Source organism: Mesoplodon densirostris, chromosome 16 (genome assembly GCF_025265405.1).
Source record: "Mesoplodon densirostris isolate mMesDen1 chromosome 16, mMesDen1 primary haplotype, whole genome shotgun sequence".
Taxonomy (NCBI): Eukaryota; Metazoa; Chordata; class Mammalia; order Artiodactyla; family Ziphiidae; genus Mesoplodon; species Mesoplodon densirostris.
In genome coordinates, this window is record NC_082676.1 from 35,746,710 (window position 1) to 35,764,558 (window position 17,849).

The 17,849-nt window shown below is 54.2% G+C and overlaps 2 protein-coding genes across 3 annotated transcripts; both read left to right on the forward strand.

The window, feature by feature from the left end:
* The first annotated feature begins 325 nt into the window (after nt 1-325).
* TRIP6 (thyroid hormone receptor interactor 6) lies at nt 326-4,291 on the forward strand. Its single transcript, XM_060120402.1, has 9 exons — nt 326-580; nt 871-998; nt 1,089-1,214; nt 1,508-1,894; nt 2,209-2,302; nt 2,420-2,589; nt 3,334-3,512; nt 3,786-3,906; nt 4,021-4,291. Exons 1-9 carry the CDS (start codon nt 472-474, stop codon nt 4,150-4,152), a joined length of 1,446 nt encoding a protein of 481 aa, XP_059976385.1. The 5' UTR covers nt 326-471; the 3' UTR covers nt 4,153-4,291.
* Nucleotides 4,292-5,308: 1,017 nt separating this feature from the next.
* On the forward strand, nt 5,309-17,774 carry SRRT (serrate, RNA effector molecule). 2 transcript variants are annotated; one of them, XM_060120170.1, is made up of 20 exons: nt 5,309-5,596; nt 5,865-6,003; nt 9,910-10,038; nt 10,300-10,446; nt 10,704-10,892; nt 12,755-12,924; nt 13,058-13,242; nt 13,429-13,527; nt 13,609-13,726; nt 13,923-14,080; nt 14,421-14,482; nt 14,595-14,673; nt 14,976-15,164; nt 15,509-15,682; nt 15,782-15,935; nt 16,093-16,286; nt 16,482-16,638; nt 17,141-17,242; nt 17,353-17,479; nt 17,581-17,774. In XM_060120170.1, the coding sequence occupies exons 2-20, from the start codon at nt 5,882-5,884 to the stop codon at nt 17,654-17,656; spliced, it is 2,631 nt and encodes an 876-aa protein (XP_059976153.1). In that variant the 5' UTR covers nt 5,309-5,596; nt 5,865-5,881; the 3' UTR covers nt 17,657-17,774. The 2 variants fall into 2 exon arrangements, with proteins under 2 accessions (XP_059976153.1, XP_059976154.1); XM_060120171.1 differs by having other exon boundaries at nt 17,153-17,242.
* Nucleotides 17,775-17,849: the final 75 nt, after the last annotated feature.

Sequence of the window (17,849 nt, forward strand, 5' to 3'; positions counted from 1 at the left end):
ACTACGCGTTTGCCGGGCGCTTCTGGAGCGGGACGGGTAGCTGGGACGGAAAGAGGGAGAAATCTGTATGGGGGATGGGGAAAGAGGGGCGCTGGAGCGTCCCAGCGGCGAGGGGGCCACGTGCGGGACCCGGGGCTCCGGGCCTGGGGGAAGCTGGTGGAGATGGAGGCTGCCTGCAGCCCCCAGACTCAGGCTCCCGAGGAAAGCCCTCCCTGCTCTCAGGAGGGGGCCCGACTCGGGGAGGACGGCAGTTTAGGGCCTAGGGGGCCACGTGACCCTCCCCCAGGAATGCGGTGACGTCACCGGGGGCGTGGCCGTCCCCAAAATTAGGGAGGAAGGGGAAAAAAAAAGCCAGAAAAAGTTTCTTTCCTGGAGTCCCAAGCGAGGTGTGGGACAGAAGAAGGGATCAAAATCAGACGCCCGGGGCTCCGTGGGGCCCTGACCGCTGTCTGGAGTCCCCCTTTCCAGGCCATGTCCGGGCCCACCTGGCTCACCCCGAAGCAGCCGGAGCCTGCCAGAGCCCCTCAGGGGAGAGGGCTCCCCCGAGGCGCCTCGGGGCCGCCGGTGGCCCACGGAGCAGGTAAGGCAACCCAGTGCGGCCGAGGAGGCCACCGGGCCACCAGCGCTCACCTCTGTCCTGTGGCTCCTGCCTCCCGCTGAGCCCGCCGCTGCCGCCCCTTCCCAAGCCCGGCTGAACCCCGCCGCCCCTGCCCCCTCGCGGCCCTCCCTGCCTCCTGCCCCATCCGCGGACCCCAGGTGCGGGGGTGGGGGCGTGGGGGAGGGGAGAAGAGGGACCCAAGACGGCGGCGTCCACAAGTGTCACCCTCTCCTTCCCCAACCCCACCTTCACTCTCTCTTCCCTCAACCCAGCACTCCAGCCCCACCCCAGGGTCAATTTTTGCCCCCTCCCATCTGAGCAGTGTTACCAGGCCCCTGGGGGACCGGAGGATCGGGGGCTGGCCTGGGTGGGGTGCCATGGAGCACCCCAGCGCTCGCAGGTGAGCACGGGGATTGGGGGGGTGGGGGGGCTTAGGGCAGGAGAGGAGACCGTGTGATTTGCTTTCTCCCTGCTTTTGCTCCATCCCCAGGGGCTCCCCGCAGACAGGGGGGGCTTGCGCCCAGGAAGTCTGGATGCTGAGATAGATTCCCTGACCAGCATGCTGGCTGAGTTGGACGGGGGTCGAGGTCACGCCCCAAGGCGGCCTGACCGGCAGGTGACTCCCCTGTCCTGCCCCTGTCCCTTCCGGTCCTTGTCCCGTGCCCCGCCCCCCCCCCCCAGCCTGGTCCCTACTCTGAATTCTCACCTGCTCTCCCCCTCTGTGTGAGTGATGCCCACACCAGCGTGGAGGAAGCTGGGTCACCAAGACTCACCAGGTTGTCAACCACTTGAGGGAGGCCCCTTGTCAAAACCATTGCTTGCCTGGGTGCCACATGGGGTAGGGGGTTCTACAGATGTGTGTCCTAGAATGGGCCCAGCTCACTCCTTCTGGTCTGCGTTTCTCCCCAGGCTTACGAGCCCCCTCAGCCCCCTGCCTACCGCTCAGGCTCAGGCTCCCTGAAGCCGAATGGAGGGGGTGTTCCTCCCCCGCCGCTCCCAGCATCCCCCTATGGGGGCCCCACTCCAGCCTCCTATGCTACGGCCAGCACCCCCGCCGGCCCTGCCTTCCCTGTGCAAGTGAAGGTGGCACAACCAGTGAGGGGCTGTGGCCCCCCCAGGCGGGGGGCCTCTCAGGCCTCTGGGCCCCTCCCGGGGCCCCACTTTCCTCTCCCAGGCCGAGGTGAAGTCTGGGGGGCTGGCTATAGGAGCCACCGCGAGCCAGGGCCGGGGGGCAAAGAAGAGGCTGCTGGGGTCTCCAGCTCTGCCGGAGGAAGAGGAGGCGGGTATGGGTCCCAGGTAAGCCCCCGGGCACTGGGATTTGGGGTCTTCAAAGACAACTGGACGCCGACCGGTTGGGGTGTGTGTGGGGGTTCACGTCCCGGTTGTCAGAGGTCTGGGGCGCTGGAGCTCTGGATCCTCTGGGGGTGGGGGCAGGTCAGGAAATAAAGGAGGAAGGGGTCTAGATCTGCACACTGGCTCCTGCAGGGGCACCCCTGGCCCCTGAGCTGGGATGTTCTCCGATGAACTCTCTGGGTAGAATTGCCTGGTCACCCTCAGTGACAGCATCAGGAGCTAGAGGTTGGGCCAAGCCCCTGATTCTCACCTCCCAGGTCCCCCTGAGCCAGCCTCCGGAGGAGGAGCTTGAGAGGCTGACCAAGAAGCTGGTGCATGACATGAACCACCCACCCAGCGGGGAGTACTTTGGTGGGTGAGCTGACCCCCGGCAGGACTGGAAAGGGGAGGTGGGGCTGGAGAGTCAGAAGGCCCGTGGATCCAGCTTCCCAGCCTGTGCAGATTGACCCTCTCCCTCCCCATCCCCAGGCCGGTGTGGTGGTTGCAGAGAAGATGTGGTCGGGGATGGGGCCGGGGTCGTGGCCCTGGACCGCGTCTTTCACGTTGGCTGCTTTGTGTGTTCTACGTGCCGGGCCCAGCTCCGGGGCCAGCATTTCTACGCTGTGGAGAGGAGGGCATATTGTGAGAGTTGCTATGTGGTGAGTGGTTGGGGCTGGGGGGGCGGTTTCCAGTCCGAGATGGGAACTCCATATCTGAGCCCCAGAGAGGAATAGGGCTTGAAGCAGGGGGACTAAAACTGATACACAAGAGGAGATGAATGAAGTCAGTAGCGATACACTGGCTGCTGGAGAGGAAGGACGATATTCCCTCATACGTGTGAGGCATTTATTTTATTTTAATTTCAATTAAAGATTCTTTTGGCTGCATCGGATCTTAGTTGCGGCACATGGGATCTTTCGTTGCGCCACACGGGCTCTTCGTTGTGGCGCACGGGTTTTCTCTCCTCCAGTTGTGGCTCTCGGGCTCCAGGGCGCGTGGGCTCTGTAGTTTGCGGCACGCAGCCTCTCTAGTTGTGGCGTATGGGATTAGTTGCCCCACAGCATGTGGGATCTTAGTTCCCCGACCAGGGATCGAACCCGCGTCCCCTGTATTGGAAGGCGGATACTTAACCACTGGACCACCAGGGAAGTCCCGAGGCATTTATTTTAGATTTAAGGGAATGTGAGACAGATATTACTAATGAAGGAAACTGAAGTTCAGAGAGGTTAAATTTGTCCAGGAAGCTGCAGTGCTGGGGCTTGTACTCAGATCTGTTCAAGGCCACCTTTCACTGAATCACATGCAGGGGGCTACAGAAACAGATGCGTAGGCTGGCAGGATGCCTGTAAAGGGCTGCCGTGGGTCTCCCCAGCCCCCGACCTTCCTGCCCTCCTTCCCGACAGGCCACCCTGGAGAAGTGCTCCACGTGCTCCCAGCCCATCCTGGACCGGATTCTGCGGGCTATGGGGAAGGCCTACCACCCTGGCTGCTTCACCTGTGTGGTGTGCCACCGAGGCCTCGACGGCATCCCTTTCACTGTGGATGCCACCAGCCAGATCCACTGCATTGAGGACTTCCACAGGTCAGCAGGGTCCCCACCTTTTGTCTCAGGATGTCTGGCCTGGCCTTTCCCATCTTCCTCATCTCTCCTTCATATCCCGGTACCAGCCGCTCCTGTTTCACACCCCTGGCCATGCCTCCTTCTCGTTAAAATCACTCTCTTTCCCTAAGATCCAAGACCCTACCTACCTCTGGCCTCTCCCGTTCCCTCCAGCATCCCACCTTCTCTGGGCTCTGTTGTTAGTTCCCTCTAACCCTGGGGCTTGACAGCCTCCTTGGTTCCCTTCCACCCCAGGAAGTTTGCTCCAAGATGCTCAGTGTGTGGTGGGGCCATCATGCCTGAGCCAGGTCAGGAGGAGACTGTGCGAATCGTAGCTCTGGATCGCAGTTTTCACATTGGCTGTTACAAGTGTGAGGTAGGAGGGCTGGGCAAGGGAAAAAGGGTTATTGGGGTCTGGGGTGCTGAGCACGAGGGAGAAGGAACTCAGGGGTCCGGGCCTGATGGAAAGCTGTTGCTTCTTTCCGAACAGGAGTGTGGGCTGCTGCTCTCGTCTGAGGGTGAGTGTCAGGGCTGCTACCCGCTGGATGGGCACATCTTGTGCAAGGCTTGCAGTGCTTGGCGCATCCAGGAGCTCTCAGCCACCGTCACCACCGACTGCTGAGTCTCCCCAGGAGCACCTGCTGTGTTCTCCCTTCCCATCAACCACCCTCCCCGACATCTACCTTTATAACTTTGTCACTAAATGCTGTCTCCTCTTCCTCCAATCATGAAATAATAATCCCTCGAGACTTTGTAAAACACTTTGAAGTCTATCGTCTCATCTGATTCTCACAGCAGAACACAAGCATGGTTGTTGTGACTGCCTGCGTTTTTGGCTAAGTGACTTCCTGGGACTTCCCTGGTGGTCCAGTGGTTAGGACTCTGAGCTTCCACTGCAGGGGGCAAAGGTTTGATTCCTGATCGGGGAACTAAGATTCCCTCATGCTGAGCAGCATGGCCAAAAAAAAAAGTGACTTCTTCAGCTTACATCGATCGCTCCCAAATGGCAGAACCAAGTTCAGAAGGGTCTTCTTAGTCCTGGGCCAGTTTTTTTGCAACTCCACTGTACACTCTTTTTAATGTAGTTTCTGTAAAGACACCCTCCTCTCAGCGCTGGGAGCAAGGCTGCAGCATGTGCAAGGGAGGCAGCATTTCCTATTCTAAACAAATCTTCACACTCAACTCACTGAACAAGGGAGGGGGGGCGGTGCATTTAATCTGGGGCAACCCAGATCCTGCTTGGTGGTCAGGCCCTAAACGTATAACCGATCCTATCAAAGTACTGGTTGGGGTTTACCACTTTTGCTTAAAGATGGGGTGCCTTTCTGGAAGAAGAGCAGGAACAATGGATTTTGCAGGTAGCACGTGCTGAGGCACCAACAAAGGCTGGTTCTCTGATGGGACCACAAAATGGTAGAAAATGCTTTAAAATGGTTGCCGTATCCGCTAAACGCCCTCACTCCCCAAACCCGTGCCCTGCGCAAGGAGAGGGGGGAACCACCCCCGATGAGGTCCGGAGGCTCTGTGATCAAAGCTGGGGAGAAAGCGGCTGGACGCGAACTGTTTCAGACACCGGGCACATCCGGGAAAGCGCGACCTTCGACCTCGGCAGGAGGAAACTTTCCCTCACGCCCAGACGGTTTTATCTCTCTAGCTCTCTCCCGAAGCTACGCTTGGTCCCGCTCTGCTCCCGTAGTTCCTCTCGCCCGCAGTTCTCGTCCTGGAAAGCTCGCGAGACTTCCGGGTCCCCGCCCCTTCCCATCAGCCCCCGGTGCTCCCCGCCTTTGCCTCTTTGAGTTGGTTCCAGATCAGGCACCAGGGGTTGTAGTGTGTGAGCCGAGGCGCTGTTCTGCGGGTGACGCAGGCGCAGCTCGGGCGGCGCGAGCCGATCGCCCATCCTCTGCTGTCCCACTTTCTTCGCGTCTATCCGGCCCCGTCGCTGAGAGCCCCGTGTCTCCCTCTCACACTCGCAGTCCCCGTCGCGCGCCCGAGGCAAGGGGCGGGCCCAGGTCACCGGGAGAATCTGCTGGCCTGAGCGCGAGAAGAACGGCCGCCACCGCTCTCTGGTGGGGGAGGGGAGGGGCCTGGAGAGCCGGGCTGGGGCCGGCAGCTGGGACAGGGGCCTGCGGGTGGGCGGGGAGGTGGGCGTGGAGGCCCCTGGGGGCGAGTGGAGAGTCGGATCCCTACAGCTGCCTGGGCCGAGGGCTTAGGATGGCGGGGACAGCGGAAGGTTGGCCTTTGCGGAGGGAGGCGGGCGTGCTGCTCCAAGCGGGGGGAGTCCTTTGCTCCTGTCGTTATTGTCCAACACCCCGATTATTCCTGTCCGGGCTCCAGGCCCCTCTTTCCGCGCCATGGGTGACAGTGATGACGAGTATGATCGAAGGCGCAGGGACAAGTTTAGACGAGAGCGCAGCGACTATGACCGTTCCCGGGAAAGAGATGAAAGACGTCGAGGGGATGATTGGAATGATCGGTAAGACACTGCTTTTTCTTAATTTCGTCCCCCGTCTTATTCTCTTGCATTCAAGTCTCGTTGCATTTCCCTTAAGGTTTTATTAGAACGAACCATATGAAATCGCTCATACTTGACCGTTTCATGTGGTTCAGCCTATTTGCTCTTGGCCAAGGAGCTAGCTGTGGCTTGATTTTTGAAATGTCCAGCAGATCAAAGCAATAGAGGTAAGAGTTTGAGTATGAAAAACCAGTGTTTGTGTGTGTGTTTTATTGTTTGTAAATTATACCCCAAAAATGTTGATTCAAAAAGAGTAGTATTACAGAATTGACTTGACTGGAGAGGTTGTCAGACAAGTACCCTAGAAGGATATGTAAATTTCTTGTAATAGTCTAGCCTAAAAACTGAAAGAGTTCTTTGAATAGTGATGGTTGGGTTAATTGATTAGGTTTGACTCAGCTAGTGATTAGCTTTTTGGGATGTTCTTGAGTTAATTATAGTTGAGGTGTTTTTGTTAAGAAACAGCTGGTAGGGGCTTCCCTGGTGGCGCAGTCGTTGGGAATCCGCCTGCCAATGTAGGGGACATGGGTTCAAGCCCCGGTCCAGGAAGATCCCACATGCCGAGGAGCAACTAAGCCCATGCACCACAACTACTAAGCCTGTGCTCTAGGGGCCGCGAGCCACAACTACTGAGCCCGAGCACCTAGAGCCCGTGCTCCGCAACAAGAGAAGCCACCGTAATGAGAAGCCTGCACAATGCAACTAAAGAAAGCCTACGAGTAGCCACAAAGACCCCAAAATTAAATAAATAAATGTATATATAAAAAAAAGAAACAGCTGATATTTAAAGGAACCGTGGAAGACTTTTATCTAAGGGACATCATAAATATCTAATCGGTGAGTTCATGGCGCAGGCTTGATTTGGAAACAGGTTATCAGGAAAAAAGAGTTTGAGGTGGCTTATTGCAATAGCATTTATTCATTCAGTGTTGTTCTGAAAAGTGAGTTCAGTAAATCGTTCAGTCGGTATATCTCTTCACTGTGGAGACTTTATGTGGCACTTTGTTTTGTTTAGTATCTTCTAAGAATGTCAGATGACAACAAAAGGTGTCCTGAAGCTGTCTAAGGTACAGTTATTGCCCTTAAGGAGTTTACAGTCTGGGGTTTGGAGTGTGGGGCAAAATGGCCTTGGGTGTATTTTGCAAATGAGTATATATGAGAGGTCATGATGAAGATGTGAAATGTTGAGGGAACAGATCTGAGGGAGGGGACAAGTGGTGGAGGTGTTGTAGGGGAGAGCGACAGGAAAGGGACACCTAGCAAGGCTTGGAAAGATGAGTGGGGATTCCTCAGACACAGGTGGAGTGTGCACGTTGGAGTTGGGGGCATAATGTTGTGCACAGAAAAAAGCATGTGTTCTAGTTTTTTTAGAGTAGTGGTTCTCAAAATTCCTAAGAGGTCTTTGAGCTTACAACTGTTTTTTTTTTCTTTTTAATTTATTTTATTTATTTTGGGCTGCATTGGGTCTTTGTTGCTGCGTGCGGGCTTTCTCTAGTTGCGGCGAGCGGGGGCTATTCTTGGTTGTGGTGTGCAGGCTTCTCATTGCGGTGGCTTCTCTTGTTGTGGAGCACGGGCTCTAGGCGTGTGGGCTTCAGTAGTTGTGGCGCACGGGCTTAGTTGCTCCGCAGCATGTGGGATCTTCCCGGACCAGGGCTTGAACCTGTGTCCCCTGCATTGGCAGGTGGGTTCTTAACCACTGCGCCACCAGGGAAGGCCGACTATATGGTTTTCAATACGTGTGATGATAGGAAGTATGCATAAAGCACTTCTGCATATGGTATGGTGCTTACCTTGAGGAGCATTTGTGGGATTGAGTTGTGAGCTGAACTAACAGTCCTCATCCTCCCCCCCCCACCCACACTTCAGGTTTGTTACCTGAATGAAAGGCTATCAAACAGTGCTTATTCATATCTGGGTATTTGGTAGACATTTTGAAAAAAGCTAAGAGAACTTGTTACTTTAAGGAAAATTGTCAGTTTTTTTGCCAGTGAGGAAGTGGAACTTCCCAGTGTAAACTAAAATTTTGGAAAACTTGTACCTACCAGTGTCAGCTTGACAGCTTCCCATTACTTTAAAGACTTTTCTGGTGAGATAGGGAGTGATACTAACAATTATATTTTGATACTGTGTAATGAGATGTGTGAAGATCTTTTCAAAGAGCAAGGTAGAGTAATGAATTTTAATATAGCAGAGTACAAAATGTTCACTGATTTAGTTTCAGATTCAACATTGCAGCTAGACTTTAAGAAGCTATCTCTTGCCAAGTTTTGGGTAGTATCAAAAACAAAGAATATCCCCAGCTATCTGAAAAGGTTATTAAAGTGTTCCCTTTTCCAACTACATATCACCGTGAGGCCAGATCTTCTTCATATTTTTCAACCAAACAGCGTATCATAATAGGTTGAATGGAGAAGTATATACTATGAGAATCCAGCTGCCTCTTATTAAGCCAGACCTTGAAAAGATTTGTAAATGAAATAATGATGCAACTTTTCTCACTAAAATTTTTTTGTAAAATAGCCATTGTTTATAAAAATATATAAATATGTAGTTTATGTTATTATATAACTTCAAAATTATTAGGTATTTTTTTCTGTTCTAATTATGAATACAGTTAAGTATTGATAGATCTAACCCACATAAGCAAAAGCTCTTCAATCTTCAATAATTTTTAAGAGTGTAAGGGGGTCCCAAGACTGAAAAGTTTGAAAACCACTGGGTTATAGCAGAGGATTTTCTTTTTTATTTTGTTAAGATGGAGATGGGGTTGGCTGGTAACGGGTAGAGAACCTGGAATGACAGCCAGGAACCAAGGGTTTTTTGGGTTTTTTTCCCCCCAAATAAATCCAATTTATTTATTTATTTATTTATTTATTTATTTATTTATTTATTTATGGCTGCGTTGGGTCTTCGTTGCTACACGTGGGCTTCTCTAGTTGTGGCGAGCGGGGGCTACTCTTCATTGCGTTGCACAGGCTTCTCATCGCGGTGGCTTCTCTTGTTGCGGAGCATGGGCTCTAGGCACATGGGCTTCAGTAGTTGTGGCTTGTGGGCTCTAGAACGCAGGCTCAGTAGTTGTGGTGCATGGCCTTAGTTGCTCCACGGCATGTGGTATCTTCCTGGACCAGGGCTCGAACCCGTGTCCCCTGCATTGGCAGGTGTATTCTTAACCACTGCGCCACCAGGGAAGCCCGGAACCAAGGTTTTGAATAGTATTTTGCACTGGCATTTAAGCAAGGGCATGGCATGATTGGATTTGTGTTTGAGAAAGATCACTTTGACCTTGGAGTGGAGGAAGGGGAGAGACCAGAGGTAGAGAAGACAAACCAAGGCTGCACTTAAAGGAGAAATGGCCAGGACCAGGGCCCATGGACTAGGGCAGAGTTTGTGGGGATGGCACGGAAAAGGACAGCTTTCATAGGATTTGAGGCAGAGGATTAACAAGCCAGTAACAAATTAGTGGTGAGGGTGACACTTGATAACTGGATACCTGGCGATGATGTTGGTGCAACTGAGAGTGGGAAACAGGATGGCGGAAGCAAGTTTGGGCCCAATATAGTGATAGAAATAATCAGCTCGATTCTGACCTGTTGATTTTGAGGTGACAGTGGCTGTCTAGGAGGGGTTGTTGATGTTGGTCTGAAGCTCAGGAAAAAGGCCAGCCTGGAGGAGTTGGCAGGCCATCAGTTTGTGGGTAATGGCCGAAGTGATGGAAGTAGACAAGAGTTTTTTTCCTCTTAGAGGGAAGTTTTATAATTTCAGGCTTTTAGTCTCGTGTCTCAAATACGATGCGAAGGGCCTGTCCAAAAGTGTGATCTTGGGATATCCAACTGTGTCTTATTTACCGCTACTTGTTCTTATCTCCAGAGAGTGGGACCGTGGCCGGGAGCGCCGCAGTCGGGGTGAATATCGTGACTATGACAGGAATCGGCGAGAGCGCTTCTCTCCTCCCCGACATGAGCTCAGCCCCCCACAGAAGCGCATGAGGCGAGACTGGTGAGATGGCCACGGTTTCTCTGTCTTCTCTCCTCAGCCTCAGTTCTACCTGAGCCTCAGCTGTCTTCCCTCACTTCTGCTGAGAACTTTCTTGGTCATTTCCTTTTCTCAAAGTTCCCATAAACCCATCTTTTTTGGTTCCTCTAAACCCTTGGGTGAGAGACCACATTGCAGGTGTGCCCCTCCCTCAGTCCCATCTGCCTTTGTGCTCAGGAGACATGATGGCCTTCTCTGTCTGACTTTTGTGTCCCCCACCCTCAGGGATGAGCACAGCTCTGACCCATACCACAGTGGCTATGAGATGCCCTATGCTGGGGGGGGTGGGGGCCCAGCTTACGGCCCCCCTCAGCCCTGGGTCCATCCAGACGTCCACATCATGCAGCACCATGTTCTGCCTATCCAGGCCAGGTAAGGACCTGCTGTTCTGGGGTTCTTGGGAGAAGGGAGTCGGTAGGCCTGGGGCATGGATTGGGGCTGCTGAAGACCACGGCTGGAGCCAGGAGAAGTGGGTCAGGCACACTGGCGTGCCTGTGGGGGTGGCCGCAGCTGGCGCCTGGGGTCATGTCCCTGGTGGGCGAAGGAAGGGGGCAGCAGGCTACCTTGGCCCGCCATCCCCCCACCCTCTTCCCCCACAACCAAGACTTCCTGACCGGGCCCCCCCTCAGGCTGGGCAGCATAGCAGAGATCGACTTGGGTGTGCCGCCACCTGTGATGAAGACCTTCAAGGAGTTCCTCCTGTCTTTGGATGACTCTGTGGATGAGACAGAGGCCGTTAAGCGCTATAACGACTACAAGCTGGATTTCCGGAGGCAGCAGATGCAGGATTTCTTCCTGGCTCATAAAGATGAGGAGTGGTGAGTGCCCCTCCTCTCCTGCTGTCTTCTCCCTGGCATGTTTCCCCTGGCCCCGCCAGCGGAGCCTGCAGCCCTGTCCTCTTCCCATTTTCCCCAATCCAGAACTTCCTGGGGGTGGGGGATGGGAAGCGTCACAGCACTGGCTGATGGGTTCTCCTCCTCACTTCCATGTCCGCCACGGCCCCCACGCCATCTCCCTTCCCCACTGTCCTCAGCGAGTGAGACGCCTCCAGGCAGCTGGCCAGAGCCACCTGTTCCCTTGGGGCAGCAGACAGACTGCTTCCCACTCGCTGATACTGGGTCACTGTCATCCCTGATCGCCGGGACCCTGTGTGGCTACGGCATCCTCCCAAAAGCAACGAGTGAATCCAGACAAGAAAAGCAAAGATCTCAGTGTCGTTTGACAGAAAAAGAATTTTAATTTTTTTCCTTTTGTGGATGTTTTAATTTTAATCAACCATCTTTTCCCCCCTTCCTGCTCCTCCTCCTCCTCATCCTCTTTCTGCTCCTCCTCCTTGAAAAGAGCCAGAACTGGGAACTACACCCGCTCATCGACGGAGCTCGGAGCAAACCCACCTCCACCCCCACCATACCCAGCCCATACATGAGCCCCTGGGCTGACGGCGCTGCCCCGGCCAGGCAGACAGGCAGGGCACTGCTGTGCACAATGCAGCGGTTTAGCTGAATGTGATTGCTCAGGCAGCTAGTCAGTCAGGGCCACCACCGCGGAGTCCCGCGGGGGTGGGGCATCTGGGCCGGGCGCCCCAGCCAGGAGCCAGCCGGTGGCCCACCAGCCAGCATGGGCCCTGGGCGCGGCTAGTTAAATCTTGAGCTCTGTTTGACCAAGCGGCCAAGGTAAAGATCCTGGAGGTGATGCCTGCGGCTTTCCTTTCCTCTCACGCTCACCTCGCGGTTCTGTTCTGTCACTGTTCTGTCACTGTCTCCTCTTCCTATTCTGTGTCTTTGTCTCACTCTCTCGTGAACCTTTCATTCTTTCTCCGTCCTTGTTCTTGCTCCTGCCTAACGCTTCTTCCTACTGTTTTTTTTTTTCTCCCCCTAGTCTGTTTGGTCTTTAGTTTTCCTTTTTGTTTTTGACTTCTGGGACTTTCTCTCACTTTCCCCTTTCTTTTTTGCATAATTTTCCTAATTTCTTCTGTCCCTCCCCCCTACTCCTGCCCCCCTGCCCAGGGTCCTAATTTAAGTGTTTTCCTTTTTCATGATCTACCCTAACTCCCCACCCTGTCCTCTCTCGATCCCTGTGGGCAGTACCTGAGGTTATAAGGGCACTTCAGTTTCTCCCTTTGCTCTTTCCCTGTCCCCTCACCATCTGCTTATCTTCCCAAGGGGGGAGAAAGGTATCCTGCCATTTTTGGCTTTTCCTTTCTGGTGATTTCAGGTTTCCCTGTCTTCCACCAAGGGATGGAGGGAGCTGGTGGGAGCAGTCCTTTTAATGACTCTAGTTTGGGGTTGGCAAGGAGAGGGAGGTTCTTTGGGGCCTACTATTTCCTTAGCGTTCCTCTGGGAAGCTTTGGGAAACTACACTTTTTAAAATTTGTGTTTCCCAGATACTCAGGGCAGTCAGTCTGCCTCCAGCCCTGGCTCCCCCTGTAGTCATGCTCTTTCCAGATCCAGAGCTCTTAGTTCCTGGCTCTTCCCTAGATTTTCTCAGAGCATAACCTCTGGTTCCTTTTGGGGGGATTGGGTGGTTCTGGTGCACCCCTCTCCCCATATCTCTGCTTTTATGATCTTTTGTGGGTGTGAGAGGATGGGGGCTTTCCCCTGATTTTCCTGGGCCCCTCCCCATGTCCTGGCTCTGGCCTCCAGTGACCGTTTGGCCTCTTCCCTCCCCACTTCCTTCCCAGGTTTCGGTCTAAGTACCACCCAGATGAGGTGGGGAAGCGTCGGCAGGAGGCCCGGGGGGCCCTGCAAAACCGACTAAGGGTATTCCTGTCCCTCATGGAGAGCGGCTGGTTTGATAATCTTCTGCTGGACATAGACAAAGCTGATGCCATTGTCAAGATGCTGGATGCAGGTGGGTGGATTGGGAGGGGTGGGATTGTCTGGTGACCAAGGTCTTGGTTGAAAATGGAAAGAAAGATGGACAGAAAGCCAGAGGCTGAAGGCCAGGGCCCTTGGATGGTGATCTCTGCTCCCTTTGTTGGTAGCTGTGATTAAGATGGAAGGAGGTACAGAGAATGACCTACGTATCCTGGAGCAGGAGGAGGAGGAGGAACAGGCGGGAAAGCCCGGGGAGCCCAGCAAGAAAGAGGAAGGCCGGGTTGGACCAGGCCTGGGCGACGGAGAACGCAAGGCCAATGAGAAGGATGACAAGAAAGAAGATGGCAAACAGGTCTGAGTGCTGAGGCTTCTGGGTGCTGCCTGTGCGGCCGGGGGAGGAGAATGGAGCTGCTTCGGGGGTTGTGTCTCGGGTGGGGGAGAGGCGAACTTGTGGGCTCAGCTGTGGAGCGTGGGCAGGGCCCTCTGACAAAGGCTGAAGGGGAGACCAACATCCCTGGTGATTTGTCTCTACCTGTAGGCTGAAAACGACAGTTCTAGTGATGACAAAACTAAGAAATCCGAGGGTGATGGGGACAAGGAAGAGAAGAAAGAAGACTCTGAGAAAGAAGCCAAAAAGGTAGCCTCTCCCTTGCACAGGGTCAGTGTTGGGGTTGGGTCCTGGTACCTGACTCACCTCCCCTTGCTGTGGCTCTTACAGAGCAGCAAGAAGCGGAATAGGAAGCATAGTGGTGATGACAGCTTTGACGAAGGCAGTGTGTCCGAGTCGGAGTCGGAGTCGGAGAGTGGCCAGGCCGAGGAGGAGAAGGAGGAGGCTGGTAGGTTTTATTTTCTTTGCTTCTAGTCCAGTCTCTTCATACTGACCGGTGTGGCAGGGGGAGGTGAGAGGTTGGTGAAATTGATGGGAGGGTGGCCTTTTGGGAGGGACTGGTGCGGGGAGGTTTGACAGCTTCTCTACCCTCCCCTCCTCAATTGACAATAAATTTTCACCACCTCCCACCACTTCCTGCATAGAGGAAGCACTCAAGGAAAAGGGGAAGCCCAAGGAAGAAGAGAGGGAGAAGCCCAAGGACGCTCCTGGGCTGGAATGTAAACCCCGACCGCTGCATAAGACTTGCTCTCTCTTCATGCGCAACATCGCGCCCAACATCTCCCGGGCTGAGATCATTTCTGTGAGTGGGGAAGAATGGTACTGGGGGCAGGGATGACGCCCAGGCTCCATTCCTTTGGGTGGGGGCGACAGCGAGAAGATAAGCTGGCACTGCTTCTGACCTACATCTCTGTTTCTCTGACGGGGAGGCCCCCTTCCCATGGGCCCACGCCCTTCAAAGAGGCTGGCCCTGGTTGCGTGGTTTGCTTTCAAGTGCTGTTATTCTTAAGCCCTTAATTGTTTCTTCCTAGTCCAAGGAAAGATGAAAAGGCAGTTCCCCAGGGTTCTGAGGACATGGGGATTGGAGGAAGAAGTGAATCCTTGAATCACAAAGTGGGGCTTCTGTTTCTTTGCTTTTCCAGCTTTGTAAAAGATATCCCGGCTTTATGCGTGTGGCATTATCGGAGCCCCAGCCCGAGAGGAGGTAAGGAATGGAGGGAGGTGTGACCCTGGATACCTTGGGGAAAAGGTGCAGGGGAAGATTGGTGGCCAACATCACGTCCATCCCAGGGTTATGCTGACATTTTCTTGTTTAGGTTTTTCCGTCGTGGCTGGGTGACCTTTGACCGCAGCGTTAACATTAAAGAGATCTGTTGGAACCTGCAGAATATCCGAGTGAGTCCTGGGCATGGGGCTATTGAGGGAGAGAAGGCGGGGCTCCCCCTGCTCCACACAGTCTCTGATCCCTTCGTTCATGGATGGCTTCATCCATCTGCTCCTTATTTCATCCATTTAGTCTGCTCACGTGAATTGTACGCAGTCGTCTCTGGGTTTGGCTCTGAGACTGTTCCCGTGAACGAGACACCCCTGGTCCCTGTCCTTAGGGAGCTCAGTCTGATCGCTAGCGCGCTCGGTCGGGCCAGTCTTTGAGTGGCTCTTCTTGGGCAAGTGTTGGTGAGCCTCCTAGTCTCCTCCAGCTCCGGGAGTGTGAGCTGAGCCCTGGTGTGAACAGAGACCTGACCCGTCGCGTCCGCAACATCAACGGCATCACCCAGCACAAGCAGATCGTGCGCAACGACATCAAGCTGGCGGCCAAGCTGATCCACACGCTGGACGACAGGACCCAGCTCTGGGCCTCTGAGCCTGGGACGCCTCCTCTGCCGACGGTCAGTGACTCCTCGTGGGACTTGCTGAAAAGCCGCTGGTTCCCCCTCATCTGCTGTGGGCACCTCTGGCCTTACCTGATCTGTAGCATCGACCCCCTTGTACCCACCCCTGTCTTTGCCCCTCTCCTCCTGGGCAGCATCTCCAGCTTCCAACAAAACAGATTGGTATTAGTGATTATTTATCGGCTAGGGCAGAACACGTACACAAATTAAGACAAATAATGAGGCAAATGTAGCAGCCCAGCTGAGCCCTGAACTCCTTTCTGCCCCACATGGGCTTGTCAAATGAGAAGGTTCCTAGGCTACCCTGAGTTTTGTTTGCTCCACCTCTCTCACCCTACCAGAGTTTGCCCTCGCAGAACCCCATCTTGAAGAATATCACTGACTACCTGATTGAGGAAGTGAGTGCTGAGGAGGAGGAGCTGCTGGGGAGCAGTGGGGGTGCCCCTCCTGAGGAGCCTCCTAAGGAAGGGAACCCAGCAGAGATCAACGTGGAGCGGGATGAGAAGCTGATCAAGGTGCCAGTGGGTGCAGAGTGTGTGGGGCGTGGGAGAGCCTGGCTCGGGGCAGTAAAGGGGCAAATGTATGGGGAACTCTCAGCTTCTCATTTCTCTTAGGTTTTGGACAAACTCCTCCTTTATTTGCGCATCGTGCATTCCCTGGATTATTATAACACGTGCGAGTACCCCAATGAGGATGAGATGCCCAACCGCTGTGGCATCATCCATGTTCGGGGGCCCATGCCGCCCAACCGCATCAGTCATGGAGAAGGTGAGCTCCCAGCTTTCCTACTCCTGGTTTCCCTCTCTCCCAGCTGCCTCTGGCCTTAGTTCTGCTCTGGTAGCAATGCTCTGCCACACTCTCCTCTAATCCCCACCTCCGGGCTCCCTTCTCCAACCTGGTCTCCCCGTCTGTTCCCAAACCACAGTGCTAGAATGGCAGAAGACATTTGAGGAGAAGCTGACTCCGCTGCTGAGTGTGCGGGAATCTCTTTCAGAGGAAGAGGCCCAGAAGATGGGTCGCAAAGACCCTGAGCAGGAAGTGGAAAAGTTTGTGACCTCCAACACCCAGGAACTGGGCAAGGATAAGTGGCTGTGCCCTCTCAGTGGCAAGAAATTCAAGGTCTGGGATGTTAGACATTTGTGTGTTAGGACTGTGGGAGGCGAGGGTTCAACCGGGAAGCCTCCTCAGAGCCTGGGGAGGAACTGCTCATTGAGACGAGACGGAGGGGAGGTGGAGTGTCCTTGCAGTTGGGTCTGGGGAGCTAGGGAACCCTCATTGCTGACTCAGTTCTCACCCCCTCCTCTGTTCACCCAGGGCCCTGAGTTTGTACGCAAACATATTTTCAACAAGCATGCAGAGAAAATTGAGGAAGTAAAGAAGGAGGTAGCATTTTTTAACAACTTTCTCACCGATGCCAAGCGACCAGCTCTGCCTGAGATCAAGCCAGCTCAGCCACCTGGCCCTGCCCAGAGTAAGATACGATCCATGAGGGTCTGCCCCATTCCCTCTCCCTTGACTGTTCAGAGACTCCTGGTTTTATTTATTTATTTATTTATTTATGGCTGCGTTGGGTCTTCGTTGCTGTGCGCGGGCTTTCTCTAGTTGTGGCGAGCGGGGGCTACTCTTTGTTGTGGAGCATGGGCTCTAGGCACGTGGGCTTCAGTAGTTGTGGCTTGCGAGCTCTACAGAGTGCAGGCTCAGTAGTTATGGCGCACGGGCTTAGCTGCTCCGCGGCATGTGGGAATCTCCCAGGACCAGGGCTCGAACCCGTGTCCCCTGCATTGGCAGGCGGATTCTTAACCACTGCACTACCACGGAAGCCCCTCCCGGTTCTCTTTAACTTGTTGTATCCTGAGAAGTTTCCGCCCCACTCTCAGGCCATATTACTAAAAAGCCAGCTGTCCATCTCCCGCCACTGCCTCGCCCCGCCCGCCCCCCACCTCCCGCAGTAATTCATGTCCCTGTCCGTATTGTACTCCCCCCAGGTCTGACCCCAGGACTCCCCTACCCACACCAGACTCCCCAGGGCCTGATGCCCTATGGTCAGCCCCGGCCCCCCATCTTGGGCTATGGAGGTAAGTGTAAGAGGGAGTTGAAAGGACCTGGACTGGGGCTGGGAGAAAGAAAACTTAGCTAGGATGTAGTTGAGGTCAGTTTTTCAACTCAACACTGATCTTTTTCATAGCTGGTGCTGTTCGTCCTGCAGTCCCCACAGGAGGGCCTCCATACCCCCATGCTCCCTATGGTGCTGGCCGAGGGAACTATGATGCCTTCCGAGGCCAGGGAGGTTATCCTGGGAAACCCCGAAACAGGTGAGACTGGGCTAAGATGTCTAAGTTTTCTTGGCCCTCTTCAAACTTCCTATCAGGAACCCTCAAATCTCACCCCATCTTACCTCTTTCTTATCTCGCAGGATGGTCCGTGGAGACCCACGGGCCATTGTGGAATACCGTGACCTGGATGCTCCAGATGATGTGGATTTCTTTTGAGTCATATACGTTTCCTCACTCCTGGTATCACCTATACTTGTGACTGCCTTGTCCCATCCAGCTCTGAGAAGTTTTTGTACGTTCAGCCCTACTGCCAATAAAAGCACTTGCGTGGTGACTCCTGGCTTAACGTATATATGTAATATACTTACCCAGATGCTCCCAAAAATTAGCTGGGGCCATGGTTGGCTGG

Excerpts from the sequence above, each read along its gene's own strand:
- TRIP6 (XM_060120402.1), top strand. The coding sequence starts at position 472 with ATGTCCGGGCCCACCTGGCTCACCCCGAAGCAGCCGGAGCCTGCCAGA. Across the intron at positions 2,590-3,333 it reads ATTGTGAGAGTTGCTATGTG|GCCACCCTGGAGAAGTGCTC; the intron begins GTGAGTGGTTGG and ends CCTTCCCGACAG. Across the intron at positions 3,513-3,785 it reads TGCATTGAGGACTTCCACAG|GAAGTTTGCTCCAAGATGCT; the intron begins GTCAGCAGGGTC and ends CTTCCACCCCAG.
- SRRT (XM_060120170.1), top strand. The coding sequence starts at position 5,882 with ATGGGTGACAGTGATGACGAGTATGATCGAAGGCGCAGGGACAAGTTT. Across the intron at positions 14,674-14,975 it reads GGAACCTGCAGAATATCCGA|CTCCGGGAGTGTGAGCTGAG; the intron begins GTGAGTCCTGGG and ends AGTCTCCTCCAG. Across the intron at positions 16,287-16,481 it reads TCAGTGGCAAGAAATTCAAG|GGCCCTGAGTTTGTACGCAA; the intron begins GTCTGGGATGTT and ends CTGTTCACCCAG.